This window comes from Centrocercus urophasianus, unplaced genomic scaffold, assembly GCF_019232065.1.
Source record: "Centrocercus urophasianus isolate 14NV4802_14NV808 unplaced genomic scaffold, USGS_Curo_1.0 seq_18, whole genome shotgun sequence".
Lineage (NCBI taxonomy): Eukaryota > Metazoa > Chordata > Aves > Galliformes > Phasianidae > Centrocercus > Centrocercus urophasianus.
Window position 1 is genome coordinate 16,172,278 of NW_024884733.1, and position 17,622 is coordinate 16,189,899.

Here is a 17,622-nt window from a genome sequence, read left to right on the forward strand (position 1 = left end):
ACCTTATTTGGTTTACGTGAGCTGACTTCTTAAGGTTTTTCAAGTTCTTTTGGCTTCTGCTGTTTACAAAAGAAAAAATAACAAACCAAAGCAACCCAAAATAACTCAGGTACCAGCTACAAGGCAGGGAACTAAAAGCCGTCTAAGCAAACGACGATTTTTCTATACCCTACAAAACAACTCTGTAAGGTCTTTCTGCACACAGTATTTAGTCTGATTACCCGACTGAATGACAATAATAATGTATTTCTTTTGTCTAAGTCCTACATTTTAAGAATAACTTTTTTTTTTTTTTTTTTAAACTAGGATCTCTTTAATAAGAAATGGAGAAAAGTTACAAGCTCAGGATCACTTGATTGTTCAGGAATATCTTGACAAACCATTTCTTATGGAAGGCTACAAGTTTGATTTGCGTGTATATATTCTTGTAACCTCCTGCGATCCATTAAAAGTATTTTTGTATCATGATGGACTGGTGAGAATGGGCACAGAAAAGTATCATCCTCCCAGTGACTCAAATTTGGTAAGTGGATGCTCATTCCATTTATTGCATATATATGTAGAATTTCATCTGTGTAATGTTTGGAGGAGAAATAATAAAATGGTGACAAAAATTTGCATTTAATATTCATGTGGCAGAATTTTTCAATTGTCACTGAAGAGAAATGAAGTATTTAACTGATTTCTATACTTGTGACATTCATAGAGAATATATTGCTTATGTATAAAAAACACTCTTCTTACTCGTCTATAGGATAGAGCTTAAATTTTTCCTGAAAGCAAGCAAAAGAAGTCAATTATTAACGTTCAGCCCAGAACAGATGAAGTAAAGAAAGTAATTCCAACAACAAGTTACACTGTTTTCATATTTCTCTGAGACTGAGTTCAGGGGATGCAGGGGGAGTTAGGCCTAATACCCTGTTAGATTGTTTTTAATGTCCCTGAAGTGTAGAGTTTCTCCTGAGGATCCTGCAAGGTTTCAGCCATTGTTTTAGGAACCTATTCAGGAAATAGAAAAAAAAAAAAACAACAAACAACCAGAGATGTGAAGACCATGGCATGAAAGAGGGCACTAAAATCTCTGAACATCAGGGAATTTGTTGACTTTTATAAGCGATTGCTTCTTCTGCAGGGAAAGAAGCATGGAATTATATCACCCATTTAATGTTTACCCAATATACTTGTTAATTTTAGGATGATGCAGCAAAGCTGCCTATAAGCTTGCAGAGAACCAAGAAAATGGTAAAGGACATGCTAAAAGATGCTTTAATCCTGTGCTGTTGAGAGGTGCAACCCTTCTCTTCTGGCACAGACTTAAGTACAGATGGCAATAAAGAAAAGACTTGGATTTGATGCATCCAGGCATCAGTGGATTTAAATTTCTTATACGTCACTCTGTACTCCACTGCTTCTTTATTTTTCCTTTTCCAGAGTGATGTATTTTTAGAACTGCTTCAGTGTAATTATACAATAGAAAATGTATGGTGAGCCATTAACTCTACTTGTCACTTAAAATAGTGTTCTTTTGAAGATTGCAGGTACAATCTGAATCCCAGGAGAAATTGTGCATTTGGAAAAGTTCCAGTACTATATTTGGAACAGCTTGCTTTTAGTGGTATTTATTGTTACTAATCTCAGTGTTATCAGCACTGAAATATGCTCTGAGTTGATAAACAAGCAGCAGAACAAGCACTTTTCTCTGTGATCTTGCAACTGTTCATGTCTGTCTTTGTATGAAATAACCTGGCTTGTCGCTAATGACATTGTTCCATAGTGACACTGTTCCAGATGAATTCAGACTAAAGATTAGTTTAGTGTTTAACTCACGTTCTAAAAACATTTTCAGGGTAGGTTTTTGTTTTTTTGTTTTAATCTGGAAAATAATTAGATTTTCTGAAATAATTTAATTATGTGGAAAGAATACTCAAAAGAATAATAGGCTTCAGAATCATTCTCAAACCCATAATTGGAAGCCATGTGAGAAATTCATTGCTTGTAGTGCTACTGTTAATTAGCCTGCAACTAAATTATGTGTTGTTTTGCTTTTTTTTTAATTTTATTCATTTTTCTTAAATGTACGTGTAGGGAGATAAATGACAGCAGAAGGTTTGTATTGTCTATTGTCTGTCTGATCAAAAAGGAATTGGAACAGAAAGCTTATGGCAAGCTTATAACATTAACTATCACTCAAACAAGGAATGAAATATAGCAGACAACAGTCTCTGTGGACTGTCATCATGATAGTGTATGTGGAAAGCTGAGTTAATACTTGTAATGGAAGAGATACAAATATATAAATAATGATTTATAAATTGAAATTTAAAGGCTTTGTTTCTTTTTAATGTAGCATGAATCAATTGCTGTTTATATTTTCTTACATAAAGAAACACTCATTTATGTAATGTATAGTTTGAAATTTATCTCCCTCTAATGTATGGCTACCAGCCACTCAAAAATGAGCAGTTCTGGCAGATAGCAACATGACAGATGAATTTATATGTAGGAGATATTTTAAAGTATTGCTATAATGAGAATGTCTTTCATAAATAAACTACAGTGAAAACTGAAATGTGGGATTGTCTATGAAACAGATGTCAGAGTGTTTTTTAGCACTTCAAAGTACCATCTTTGTTGTTTGCTTCTCGTGCAATGTAATTTTTCTGTAAGTTAATGACAGTAGCTTTCCACATTTCTATGGAGTTTTTTACATACACACCTGTAAAAATGGCAGGTATATTATCTAACCAGATGTTGATTAGATGTTGATCTACTGCTATTGCAACTGGCTTAAATATGAGCCCAGGTTATATAACAAGGCTACAACATTCAGTATGCGAAATCTCCAAGAACCAGAAACACTAAACCTGCACATTATGTATTTGCAAATATGAACTGTGTCATTACTGATTTAACCTTTTAATTTTTTATAATTGGTCATTCTAGAATAACATTTAAATTTCCTTTTTTCTTTTCTCCGTATTTTTAGAGCCAACTGTACATGCATCTGACCAACTACTCTGTGAATAAACATAATGAACACTTTGAACGGGATGAAACAGAAGATAAAGGAAGTAAACGCTCTATCAAATGGTTTACTGAGTTTCTTGAAACAAATAATCTTGATGTCTCCAAATTCTGGAATGATATTTCAGTAAGATGGAACTAATGTACTTTTCTATGTTTTTCCTTAAGGATCACTCTTAGAAAATTTATTGCTTCTGCCATCGCTTTACTCAGAATCCATCATGACTTTTGAAACATTATTAACTATAACTCTAGACAGATACACAAATGACATGCCATAAATGAAGATTAAAATGGCTAAGCTCAAGAATTTGGTTATAAAGTTAATGCTGAACTTCTTCAGTCCTTCCAAACAGTTATTCATGTAAATAGTATCATGCGCACAGACAGTTGTATTTCAATTCTCAAATGTGCTTTTGTAGCATATTAATCAAATTTTATGTGAGAATATTTACAAAACTGTATTCAGCATTGCATATATCAGCAGATTGGAACCTGCACCATCCAGATCAGTGGATGTGTTACAGACATCTTTAGGTGAGGAATACGACTGGGATTGTTACAGCTTAGGCACTGTCTGTAAATATGATTCTGAGAATATTTACTGGAAGCTATGTCATGAAATGAAATAAGGTTGGCTATGCTAAGCCTTAACCTCAATGTAACTTTAGCATTTAGACTACTGTCTATCTTAAAAAGAACTACGGAAAAAGTACTATGGAAAATATATAATGTTTTTTATAGCTATCAAAAGCATCTGTTATTCAGTATGAACATTTAGCTGGTATTAAAAATCTTCTACATTCTACTAAAGTATCTATAAAAGAATGAAATATGTAAGTTTGCTATATCATGGTGTCATCTCTCCTGATAAATTTTTCTGAAAAAAAATCCTTACAGGAGTTAGTAGTGAAGACTCTCATAGTTGCAGAGCCACACGTTCTTCATGCTTATCGCATGTGCAGGCCAGGGCAAGCACCAGGCAGTGACAGCGTCTGCTTTGAAGTCCTGGGATTTGATATTCTGCTGGACAGAAAACTAAAACCATGGCTTCTAGAGGTAAATTCCTTTAAACAAATGTAAAATAAATTTTTAAGAGTAAACTTAACCAAGCCCCAGCTGAACTCATGTCTATGTAAGAAAACTTCCAAAGAAAATCTGTGCTTAGCAGAATGTACTGTTGTTGAGTAAATAGATCATGCTTTTTTTTTTTCTGCAACAGTTGTATGGGAGCACTGTTTTGCATTGATTTTGGAGACTCACATTTTTTTCCTGGAGAAATGTTGCATTTTAAATGTTTCTGGAACTTTTAATGAGAAATGGGCTGTTAATCCAATTGTTCCAGTTGCACTGTAGCTGAAGTTTATAGAAATTGAGTACTGCATAGATTTCCTTTGTGAGGATGGTCCAGGTAATTTTATGACTGATCCAAAAGCTGTCAACAGTTGTGCTTATTTCTCTTAGAGTTGCAGTATAATTTTAGTTAGAAAAATATAAATTAGTTCACTATCTACCATACAGATACAGGCATACTCAATGGCTTTGATGTGCTGGCTAAAATCAATGAACTTCATCTGTACTACATATACTTTTCTTTTTGTCCAGCAATCCCTTTGATTCACCTCTGCACTTTCCAGATTACCATCTATAGAATGCCTGTAGTTTGCACACAGGTTCTTTGAATGACTGAAGTTGCTCTGTGTAGGCATTTCACCTAACTTCATAGCAAATCTCTCTTCTAAGAGAGATGATGAATCAAACTCTTTGGTGAATCCATTGTGAAGGACGCTCTTCTATCTCCTTGGATGTTTACATGAAATATCAAAATTTGGGGGTTTCTGATTTACTACTTATGCTGTAGGGCAGTCTCAGAGGAGAACCCCTGGATTCCTTTGTGAGGGAGGAACCTGGCAAAATAATAAATAATGCTTTTGGATTTTTGATTGCTGCAGAATACTTCAGGACTTGAAAAGTTGTGTTCTTGGTTGTTATTATCTTTTTAATATAGAAGGTTAATGATCTCCTCTTCTGTTTTTGATAATCCAGATGTCCTTTAACTTATTTTGCTAGATGTTGATCTAAGGTAAGAGAAATTTCAAACTGCAGAATGTAGTCAGTTTCTGCACTCATACACAGATTTTCATGGTCTCTGCTTGTCTTTTTTGTAGCACTCTCAGAGCAAACACACAGGGTGTGTATATGTGTGTGTATAAGTACACACATGTAACATATTTGCCATATATATATATACACCATGTGTGGTATAATACTGAGCAAGCATACATTGCATATATATGTACTAGATATAATAATGTATACCCAGTGTGTACGCATGTGATGTAAAATAATGCACAAGACACACAATGCGCAAAAATATAGGTATTTATATAGAGTATTTTTTTCTCAGGCTTCTCCAGCCTTCCACTCTTCTCTCGTTCCACCATTTCCCCGTTTCCGAAGCTCCCCAGGGCTGTGCTCTCCCTAGCAGTGGGAACAAGCACTAATGGCAAGGCTCTGCATGTTCCCAGCGCTGTGGGAAAACTGCCAAGACCAGATCAGGATGGCCAATCTAGTTCTTGCTTTCCACAGCTCGCAGAGCCGTTCTGTTGTAAAGTTAGCTTAATAAACTATCATAGGAAATAAACTGTGCGGCGCTGCAATGACAGCTTTCCTGAGATGACTTCTCTTTATATTCGCCGTTATCTCCGTACCGCTCCCGCCCCGGGATGCTGCCGAACTTCCGGAACCTTCCACAGCGCTGAGCGCAGGGAAACGCACCGCTGCCATCTGGTGGCGCCGGGCGGCCGGCATCCCTCGGGCCAGCTGTTCCACGTCATTTCCAGTTTTACCATAACTTTGTGTTTTACATTTCACAGATTCTGTTCTGTACTCCTTTTTTTTTTTTTTTTTTTTTTTTTTATCTCTGAACCTAGTTTTATCTAGTTCACAAGGTTTCACTGTGAACATTACTTGGCTCGTTGCATTTAACTGATGCTTGAATTGTTTTTCAGAAAGTTGCTGCATAAGTATAATCTTTTGCTTGAGATCAAGCTCTTCATCTCAGTCAGCAGCATAGTTTGTAACCAGTAACAGCATCTCATCTGATGCAGCAGGGTTTTTATGGGCTACAGATTTCTTTTTTTTCTTTAAAAATGCTATTCTGAGAGTCTTAATGGAGAATTTCATCCTTTCCAAAACATGCTGTCCTACAGGTTGAGTGGAGATAAAATATCTGTTACTCAAAAGATGTTGTATTTTTTTCCATTGATTTCAGGTTTATTGAACTCATTATGTAATCTCGTTATTGAGCAGCGGAATATTTCTATTCCTACTGTATATTACTAGAGATGGGAATGCGCTTGATTGCTTCCATAAGGAGGTGAAATGCCAGACTAAAGTTTTTCCCAGGTATTGATGAAGATGGCGGGGCAGTTAGTGTCTTAGGCATTTACAAAGCTTCATTTTTTAAAAATCAGTATGTTTTGCAAATGTAGCTGGAGGTGGGAGCCTTACATGCTTCAGCTTACACTGCTTAATTTAACTATTACAGGTTTGAAGTCCTTTGCTGACAAGTGTTTAGTTATGAAATATGCTGAGCTCCACAACTGCTATGCTCACAAGTAGTTTGATTCAGTGTCTGCGCTGTATTTCAGTGAAAGCAAAAATTGAAGATTTTGGTTGGGGAAATTAAAAACTTGTGGAGAGTTTAATTCTACTACTAATACTACTGAAAGATGGTTAAAACTGTGACATTATGAAAATGTGTGAGAAACGTTGTGTTCAATAGTCTATACCAAAAATACTATAGTTATAACGCAAGTGTGCTTTTTTCTCTTTTTTTTCTTTGTTCCCTTGTGTATTCTTTATATGCATCAGACTTTTGAAGTTTTGATGATAGTTTATCCAATAAATATAGCATAAACCTAACACATGACACTGAATAGGAATATCTTGTTTCTGAACGTGCTTCAGTAGAAAAATATAGCCTTAGAGACTTATTTCTTCTGACATTTAACCTGTATTGAAGTTGAATAAAGTATTCAGATTCTAGTCACTAGGTATGCATGCTTCTGTGTCCCTCTGGCAGAGCCCAGCAAAAATCATTTGATCTTAGAAATGTCTCATCTTCCATCTACACTGGGTGATAAGCAGGCTTTATACTTAAGGTCAGCTGTCAAGATTGCCTTCTGAAGTTTCCTGATGTGAGAAAGGAGAGATAGTGAACAGGTGGAGAAATTTAAAAGAAAGGTTTGTTAATGCAGCATCCTTGCATGTAGTTGTACTAAATCAAAAGGCAGTTCAAACATCTATACATGCAGTGAGCACAGAATAGCCAGTTGACTTTAAATTCACAGCTGCTTTCTCTGTATTAACTTTCTAATGTACTCAGTTGCTTGGATTTTGTGTTGGATCTACTGCTACATGAAACGCTGCACTAAGACGAGTTTGCAGCAGCCATCCAGAACTGGATCACTGTTTTCACTGTCCATCCAGTTGCTCCTCAGGACTGAGGTTACGTTAGGGTCAGGATTTCAATCTTTAGTCATGAATTGTGTATCAAAAAAACAAACACCAACAATCCTCTGCAAGTCACAGAGTAGAGCTCCAGTTCTAACTATGAGTACAGTAGCATTTCAGCTTCTTAAGTGTCTGCCTTAAGTGGGGTGATAGTGTAATGTTTCCCAGTAGCATTTGGTTTCAGAACAGCATTTTAAATTCCTTCTTACATCTTTCCTACCCCTACCTTAGTTTTCTGCTTATTAAGCACAGTCAATGTGGTTTTGTTCAGAATAGATTATTTTTGGCAACATTCACTCTGTAGGAGAGAGACTATAAATTATTTTATACTTTTCAGAGTGTAATTCAGAGTATACTTCTAAGAGTACATTTTTAGCACCTACAGACCTACCTAGTTCAGGTCTGTGTATGTGTGCATCTGGCAGTCCTGTGAGTTCGATATTGGTCTCACGTAGCATTTTTCATGTTTCAAATAATTTCTTGTATTTAACTGCATTCTAACTGAATTTAAGGTTTCAGTGTGCTGATTTTAGTAAAATACTAGAAATTAACTGATTGGAAGTTTTAATGTTATATTTGTCTGCTTACTTGTTTTTGATGCATGAAAAAAGCATTTCAAAGCCAAATATTGTTAGTTGCTGTATGTTACTATGGAGTCAAAAATTCAGTACAGAATATCATATTGTACAATATCTAACATTTCTTCTGAATAAGAAGCTGGGGCTTGATTTTTACATTTCTGATTCATTTCAGTAAGCTATTTGTGTATTTAGGTATTTGTTGGACTGAACCATAGTACCCCATGTTGTGTTTCACTTCTCATTTGCATGTGATACAAGACATTAGTTTTCACTTCTGAATCTGTTAGTCTGTTCCTTCCCTCACCAGCACTGCTCATTCACAATCAGCTCGATTCCACCCTCTTATTAGCACCTATTGCTCATGTATAGCCCTTTATACAAGCCTGAAAGATGTTCCTTGAGACATTTATGCATTTACTCTTTCTCCCCCAAAGCTTTCCTGAAAGCTTTTCTGCAGGGGCTCTAGAGCTTAGGTTAGCATCTAACTAGATTAGATGATGCCTGGTGAAGTCTCCTCGTTTCATTTCCTTTCTTCTTCTATGTTTATATTAACATTTATGATGTCTTGCTCTGCACTTAGATTTTAAGTAACTCATTCTGTTATTTATTTATGTTTTCATACCAGATGCTGATTTCTGTTTTTACAACTTGTTACTTTTCAGAGTAGAACTGTATTCCAGACTAGGAACAAGGAAAAAGTTTCCTGTGCTGGACTTCTGTAGCACAGCACATAGTTATAATGTGCTTAACAGCACTTGCTGTGGTAGATTTCAAGCCACAGCAACCAAGAATGCATTAAACTGGATTTAAATTGCCAGTACTTGAATCAGGTTCATTCTGAGTGTCTGGATAAGTTGATGTCTGAGAAGTACATCTCCTGGCTCCTGACTTCTGTGATGATGCTTGATTCTCTAATTATTTAAGAAATACTATCTGAGATGAGCATTTCAACATGTGTTCTCTTGTTCTCTGTGATATCTGAAAGAATGTCTTTTCCTGTTACAACAGATAAGTTCCTAATGAAGTTGAGCATTCCTTTTTTTTTTTTTTTCTTTTCCTTATTTTTTCTTTTTCCAGATTAACCGAGCCCCAAGCTTTGGAACTGACCAAAAAATAGACTATGATGTAAAAAAGGGTGTTCTGCTAAATGCATTAAAGCTTCTCAACATAAGGTAATCTTGTCTTCTTCAGTTTGGCTCTCTTTTTTTTTTTTTTTTTGTTTGCATGTTCGCTTGTTTGTTTTTAATTGGACTAGTAGAGTGTGACATTTCTTTCCCTGTTTAAATTCTGAAACTTAAACAGTTCTCTTGCTGTGAGTTTTGCTATTAAAAGCTCAAATTTAATTTTTAAACCTGTTCAAGTGCTTGCCAGAAATGAAGTGGTAATAGTCATTTTCATGCCTTTTAGATGCTTTTTCAAACAGATCTCATACTGGGAATATTAGTGTAGTCATAGCAAGTTTGCTCTGACAATAGTTTCATGCAGAGTCATAAGTCATACCCCTCTATAAGAAAGCCTGCTTGTTGGAATTTGTTGAAGAAAATCTAAACTTCAGGAAAATAGCTGCTACCATATTTCTGCATTAAATTTCAACAGTGTCATTATAGCACACCTTAATGTGTGAAGATTGGCAGCCATAAAAGTTAATATTAAAAAAAAATTCTTAGTGTTTGACTACTCATTTGTGTATCACTAACCATACAAGAACAACTGAAAGCTGCAGATTATTTACTTGAAATGAAAGTGCATTTCAACTCAGCTGCATTATGTCAATAACCAATGCTTGATAAGGCAGTAAATCTTGATGCTCTGATTTGAGTTCTGAAAAATAATGCCTGAACTCTTCTTACTGCTACTTAGCTATCAAAACCTGCATGGGGGCTTATTTAAGTGAATGTGCTAGATATATTCTGCAATGTATTTTGCTATAGATGGTCTTTAATGTTATCTGTAGAGAGAATAAACGTTTTTCTAGTTCTTATTGAAGTATTATTTGTAGATTGATGTACCTTAATGTTCCTTGTGATTCAGAACAAGTGATAAAAGGAGAAATTTAGCCCAACAGAAAGCTGAAGCTCAAAAGAGACTGTATGGTCAAGGCTCAATGAAAAAACTGTTGCCAGGTTCTTCAGACTGGGAAAAGCAACGCCACTCACTGGAACGGAGAAAAGAAGAACTGGTAGGAAAGAAAAATGCTGTTTCTTGCCCATGATTTACATTATCTTTGTTTTAATTGTCTTACTTTCTTGATTTATAGAAGGAAAGACTTGCACAAGTACGCAAACAGATTTCCAAAGAAGAGCATGAAAATAGGCACATGGGGAACTACAGGTAATCATGTGAGCTATATCAATCAGAAGATTTAATGCATTCATTGTTGGGAATAAAGGGAATAAACATTTGTGGCAGATGATAATTTTATGACAAAGATAAGTATGCATTGATAGAAAACACAGATTAGACCAGGTGATTTTTTATTTTTTTTTTTTTGAGGTCTTTCTCTGGTTCTGTATTTTTGCATGCATTTACTTTATATTGCATCAATCACTCCAGTGTTTGTGCAAAACATTTGCTCCAAAGATGTGATTGTTCAGTGTACCGAGTGTACCAAGAAGCGTGATTTTCATTTTGGACTTCTTCTGTAATCACAAATGGCAATTCTTTTCTCTGGGGTGGGATAGGATCAGGATGTTAATATGCCTGCATTACTCTACAGAGAATGAAATATCAAATCCGAACGTTCTCTATGATGCTTCAGAAGCCTTGTTTGTGCTTCTATCACATTAATATTTCTCTTGGTTGTAATTGGATTTGGCCAGAAAATAAGCATTTATTTTACAATGTTTTTATTATTTCTTGACATTAGCTTCAATGAGAAGTGAATGCAAGGGAATGAATATTTGGTGAAAAGGAGCAGAGCACCACTGAGAAGAGATGATGGGAACATTCACCCAATCTTTGTAACATTCATCTGGGATGTAAGAGGTCTGGGTTCATATCTTTCATTCTGAATTAGTCAGAATGCATTTACTGCTGTTCTTCATCTCTGCTTTTTGAGCAGATGCTCTATGCCAACCCAGTAAAGTTCTTATTTAAACACACACATTTCTGTGTTTTTTTCTTTTTGGCAAATTGTCTTTGCTTACAAAAAAAATTACATCTTTGTAATGTTCCCAGCTTTAATTATGTCTTTTCTTGACACATGTAAAGGTGAGCTAGTACATAAAAAGACCAACACAATGTCTTTTCTTATTAATTGAATGAGAAGGAGAAACATCATAATGCTTTTAATGCATTTTGCTTTATTGATAACTGTAACTTTTTAACTGGTCCCATTTCAGGTTGCTCATCCAGCTCTGGACTGAAAATGAGGCAAATCTTCTCTTTATTAAGCTTTTTGGTTAATCTAAAACAATAAAAATGCAAAATTTTTATTTTTTCTTAAGAAAAAGTAAAGTGGCATTTCGGGACAAATGTGCATATGTAAAAGGGCTGAACAGCAGTGTGTTTTCATAATATCATGTGTTCACAAAAAGGCTCGAGAGTCAGCAGAGCCTGAGAAGTAATCTTGGCTAGAGATTCAGACAGGTGTTATCTAAGCAGTATTTTTTCTTTGCGATGTCCTTCTGCAGAGCAGGACTAGTTCCTCTCAGGCATTGCCATAGAATCATAGAAATTTTGCATGCTAGCTTTGCTGTGTGAATTCATATTGTTTCCAGAATGAAAATCTACAGAAATTTTTATGTCCAGACAACTTTTGAATCCTAATCCTATGAACAGTGTATTTTTTCCCATTAACCTCAGATTTTGGTAAAGACACCATGCTTGTGAATGTCAGTTCAGGAAGCAGCTTAGTCAAGTGTCCACCTGCAAATACAACTAGCCTGTCACTTTCATTAGGATCTTGCGGTGTTTCAAAGCAGGAGCTGTGCTTTCAAGGACTTGTGGAAAGAATGTGTATGTCTTTGAAATGGTCTTTGACTACAGTGTATTTCCATATATGTTAGGGTAAATACCTTTTTTACTTTAAAGAATGAGGGCTGCTCTGAAAGTAATGCCTCCCATTTTATGTTGACCCATGAAATCAGAGGTGGATGTTGGTGGGATGGCAGTAGAGGCTGAACCTTCCTACCAGTATCCCATTACAGTTTGTTGCCGTATGACAGATGGCAGCAGAGAAGAAGTCTGACAAATTGGTGTCTGACATAAAAGGGCAAATGAAGCAAAGGGGTACCACTGAATTCCTCCATGTGGAAAAAGTGGCACCCACTGGCATCCTTTAGTGCCTGCTGAACATTTATGGGGACCAAACAGAGGATTTGAGCACTGAGGTGGTGGGTGATGTGTTTCAGCGGTGGTGATAGTGACAGTAATTCACCTCTGCTGGTGCAGATTGTTACCAACGTGGAATGCAGACTGTTGCTTATTGCTGGTGAAAATGCATAGCTAATGTTGATGATTGTGTTGAAAATTAGTGTTCTGTAGCTAAGGTTTTTCTCTTTCAAATAGTGGTGTTGTGGTCTTTGTATCTGGTGTAGTTTCCATGGAAATACATAGGAGGCATTACTTTCAGAGAGACATACATAATTGTTCTATGCTACATTTTCAGCAGTGGAACCAACACCATAAAAAATGATGACTACACCTGGGTTAGAGTTTGTATAGGTATTTTATGGAAACTGAACCACCTTCCAGTTGAGTCTAATGAGACTGTTTTTTGCCATTGCTATGAAATCGTAACATAAAATCTTTCCAATGAGAAGTTTGTAAAGCAAAAGGAGAGAAAGCGCTGCAAGAATTCCACAAAAAATAATCCAAAACATACCAGACATGTATTGCCAATTAATTTATAAATAGTGCTTATGCTTTGCGCAGTGCAGGCAGAATTAATTTGAGTTATTCATTACAGTATGTTGTAAGTTAGTATCCCATCTCCATCATTCAAGTGCAGCACATATTCAATCTTTATGTTATGTCCATTAATTCAAAGAATTGCTCAGATTTTCACTGTTTTTTATACTTTGTTGCTAATACAAATTATTTCGTTGCACTGAATTTTACATGCAATACTTTATTAATACTTCATTTACACTTGGATGTATTCAGACCGATTGAAATTTCAGAGAGTATTGCAAAGCTGTGTTCCTACATATCTCTGGAATGGCTTGCATGGGGTTTTTTTGGCTGGCTAATTATGTTTAAACATGTAAGTGTTCACTAAGCTAAAATTAGATTTGGATAGCATTGCTAGGAGCATATGTCTCATGATATGGCATTGCATAATAATTACAGATGGGATACATATGCATTACCATGAACTAGCTGCATGACTTTTGTTCCTAGTCTGATAAGTAGCTCAGAAGATACTATGCTTATCAGTAGAAGATACTATTTAATTTTTTTCCCCCTATTTCAGGCGAATTTACCCTCCTGATGATAAATCATTACTTGAAAAGTATGAGAGTTTGTTAGCCACTGCTTTCCAGACATTTCTTGCTGGGAGAGCTGCTTCACTTCAGCGGGAAATGAATAACCCTTTAAAAAGAATGAAGGTACTGATGCATAGAAGTCTTGTCTTGAAGTCATTTTTCTTGGAATTCACATCCTTGCAGATTACTTTCATGATAATGATATGTGATGGGTAGTAAATAACATTGGATAACATTTTCATCATACTTTGTATTGCTTGTGGGCTAGAACCTTGAATTTGGATGAAAGTGGGCCCAGAGTGGAGACAGGCTCACTGACTTCCATTTCCCCAGTCCTCGGCCTTATACTTGGCAGAAACTGCTTATGAGCTGGTCATTACCTCCTTCTTCCTCCAGTAATGTCTCCAACCCATTGTGCACTTCTACAGACTAGAATAACTGATATCATAAAACCAGCTCCACTATTTCAAGGCATCCCCAAACTCGGCTTCATTGTTTACTTACACAGTCAGAGATAAAGATTAGGAGAATCTTATTCTGGAGGCATTCATTGTCTTATTTCAGGAATAGGTTATCAAAGTAACTTCAAAGTCCGATCAGTTGGCACTTGAACTTTGGAAGAATAGGACATGCCATGTTTTGGATTAATCATAGTGAAATTCCTATTTCTAGGAGGAGGACATTTTGGATCTTCTGGAGCAGTGTGAAATAGATGATGAAAAACTAATGGGAAAATGCACCAGACAGCGAGGACCTAAGGTATTTGAGTTTTAGATAGCATTTTTCTATTCCTCTCTCTAGAAAAGTGGTCTGAGGATTTTAATTGGGAAATTTAGTTAGCTGATCCTGGTGAATGCTTTCTTCCTCATACTCCCATTAGCCTGTGTGTTTTGCTTAAAAAATGAAATGAAAAATGAAAAATTTTAACTCTATGGTATTCTTTTTCTCTCTAAGCTGTTTTGAGGAATTGCTGGGTATGGCAACAACTGTTCTACAAGAGACTACTTGATTTCAGTGTGTGAAATGATCTTTTATATCCACAAATTATCTCAAAAGAATGCTTTGATCTTTAGTTAATTAGTGCCACTGCGGATTTTTGAGATCATGGGATAAGAGGCACTATGGAAGCTCAAAGGATTATTTATGATCATGATGTATCTGCAGCTTGCTTACTTGCTAAAAACATCATACTATGTATCTTGGAGCCAAAATCTGAATTTAAAGTGAATCTATGTTATTTTTAGCTTAACGCTTTCTGGTTGTGCACACAGTTCAATTGAACCTTTGCCTTGAACACACTCTGTATCTCTGCAAACTGGTAAATATTCTTAAAAGTCTTGCTTTCCCTAAATCTTTAGTGCTCAGGAAATCACACTTTGCCTTGGTCACACTCCCTTCTTTGAAGAAACAGTAGGGAATCTAAACAGCTGGAATAATAAGGAGGGAGAAAAACATTTTTCCATCATTTTCCTCCATGTCCATACATAAAACTGAGGGATACAAGGTGTGCAGTTGTATAAATAATCTTTGCATGTAAGAACAAAACATATTTGCTAAAAATTTCAGCCTCTCTCTCTTTCTTTTTTCTTTTTTTTTTTTTTTTTTAATTTGAATACAGTTAGGAGCTCATGTTAGAAAACAAGCTGAGAGTCTTCCAGAGCAAAGACAATTTTGTCTGCAATTAAAAACGTTATTGAATTTTACATGGCTTGAGAAATATTTTCTGAAAATGTCTTTTTAGTTTCTGGCCTCTAGAGGGCACCTTAGACTTGCATACTGGAAGGTTTACACTGCTGTGTTTATTACACCGCACCTACTGCATACAAAAAAGATCGAAGGAAATAAAATAAATGCATATACTTTAGAGGAAATTTTGTTATAATTCTTCTGCTATAGAATCAAATGAGTTCAATCAAGCAAAATGAGGGAAAATCAAGCTGATTAGAATTGCTAAGCAATGTACTATAAATAAAATTGCAACTTTAAACCCAGATCTGGATTTTATTTGTTATGATTTCTTTTTGTAATTTCTTTGACCTTTCTTCTTATTCTTCTTTAATTGATCTGAAGTCTTGTTCAGGCTATTCTTATTATTTTTAAGTATAGAAAGTGTTAGGAATATGCATATGGTAACTGGAAATAAGATCTCCTTTAAAATCCATGATTTTTGATTGGAAATGTTTATTATTATTTCTTGTATAACATCAAGAATGTTTAATAAGTATCTTTCCATGATACATATTATTTCATAATTAGGATAGCTATTTCTGAGAAATCACTAAGTGTTGAGACACCTTAATTTGTCCTTTTGGCTGGTAGGTAGACATCATAATATTCCTTGTTGTGTAGTCTGAACAATTGTCAGGGCTTTCCCCTGTGGGATGTACCACTTTATTCTGAATATTTCTTTAACTTTTCCTTTTCTGGCCAGACAGCTCGAGTCTGCATAAACAAACTATCACTTCCTAGTCTGGAGTAGAAGTTTAGGTAGCTTGTGTTTAGCTATTAAATATTGTCCTTCATAGTTTATATTTGTGCATTACATTATATTAAAACTTAAATGAATCCTGGGAACTTTTCTATTTCATGCTGATCCAAAGCGTGTTTGGAAATTGCAATATTTTTTAATGTGAGACAAAATTGCTGTCCGTTAGACAACTAGGAAGATCACTTACTATAGATGGGAGTTAATGGACAGAAAGCATGTAGGGGGGAAAAGAGGGACCACATGAGACTTCTTAGGTTGATAGATATAATGGAGGACATTGCACTTCTGTTGACTGCACCACGACTGCTGTAAGAAGGAAAATTTTCTGCTGTTACCTCCATTCTTGCAACACTGTCTCCTACTTTTTGCTCTTTATCTCACATTAGCCTTGGTAATAGCATGTGATTAATTACTTAATGACACTGAATCCCATGTACATAATGGGATTCCAAAGATGCCTAACATAGCCTGCTGTATCCTTCCAGATCCTGCTTTCTATAGGATGCTCCTTCAGAAGCATAGCAGCTGAAGTTCCCTTGTGTGCCTCATTACTTCAGAGTGATCACTGTTAAAACATTTCTTCACTTTCTGCAAATGCTAGTTAAGGATTGCAACTGATTGTAAATAATATTCTGTGTCATTTGACTGGTGATTTTAAACTTTAATCCAATATGTTGGGTAGTATAAATTGTACTTGAAATAAAATAAAATGACTTTTTCACCTTACTGTATTATGCTGCTATTTGTGTGAGAATGTTTGGGATTATTGTCATTAGTTTAATGAGCTACTTAAACTTTTATTTTAAAATTATGGAAAATCTTCCAGTCAAATTTGGGAGAGTTTAAGTATGTACAAATGAACCTCCATAACTCACAAATCTAGTAAAATGTTCTTCTGTTCTTTTCGGATTATGAAGAAAATTAATTTTTTTGCTCTTTTTTTTTTTTTTTTTTTTTGGTGTGTGTGTGTGTGTGTGTGTTGTGTTGTTTTGTTTTGCTTCAGCCCTTGTGTTCTATGCCAGAAATTGCACAACCCTTAAGAAAATTTAAGAACTACAGTAGTGATAGCAGCTGTGATAGTGGCAGCAGTATGTCAGGGTCAGGAGATGAAACTGAAAAGGAAGACCACAATGAGAAAAAAGAGAAAAAAGTATCATATGATCTTGAAGAAAATAAATATAAACCTTCAGAACGATCAGGTAAGTGAAATTATCATGCTTCTAGCTAAGTCTGCCATACATGAGAAATTATATAAAATACTTCACTTATTTCAGAATATATTAGCATTCGTAACTCAGGGTTAAATATGTTGGTTTTTTTCAGTTCATCTTTAAAATCTTTTCTAAATTAATGAAAATTTTTTATTTTAAAAAGGATTTTTTTACGAGATTGCTATAGGGAAAGATACACCTGAGTTACACTTGGAAGTGTTGTAAATGCTTCTCTTTGCTCTTTTATTACTTTGAGAAAAGTTTCATCGTGTTATTACACAAGTATTTCTAAAATTTTATTTTTAATGTTAGCATTTTTTATTTAGACTGAATTAAAAAGCTTTACAATTATGTAAGAGCAGATGGGGGAA

General features: G+C 35.3%; 1 protein-coding gene across 20 annotated transcripts in view; it reads left to right on the top strand.

The window, feature by feature from the left end:
• Positions 1-17,622, top strand: part of TTLL7 (tubulin tyrosine ligase like 7) — a 75,286-nt gene that overhangs the window by 37,664 nt on the left and 20,000 nt on the right. For all 20 annotated transcript variants that reach the window (XR_006168866.1, XR_006168867.1, XM_042819186.1 and 17 more), the window contains 9 exons: positions 307-523; positions 2,987-3,151; positions 3,925-4,083; positions 9,201-9,295; positions 10,155-10,302; positions 10,381-10,454; positions 13,540-13,675; positions 14,225-14,311; positions 17,044-17,239. Coding sequence is in view for 18 of the 20 variants with exons in the window: in XM_042819186.1 (XP_042675120.1) it covers positions 307-523; positions 2,987-3,151; positions 3,925-4,083; positions 9,201-9,295; positions 10,155-10,302; positions 10,381-10,454; positions 13,540-13,675; positions 14,225-14,311; positions 17,044-17,239 (1,277 nt within the window). In the remaining 2 variants the exon portion in view is untranslated. The remainder of the gene's footprint in view (positions 1-306; positions 524-2,986; positions 3,152-3,924; positions 4,084-9,200; positions 9,296-10,154; positions 10,303-10,380; positions 10,455-13,539; positions 13,676-14,224; positions 14,312-17,043; positions 17,240-17,622) is intronic.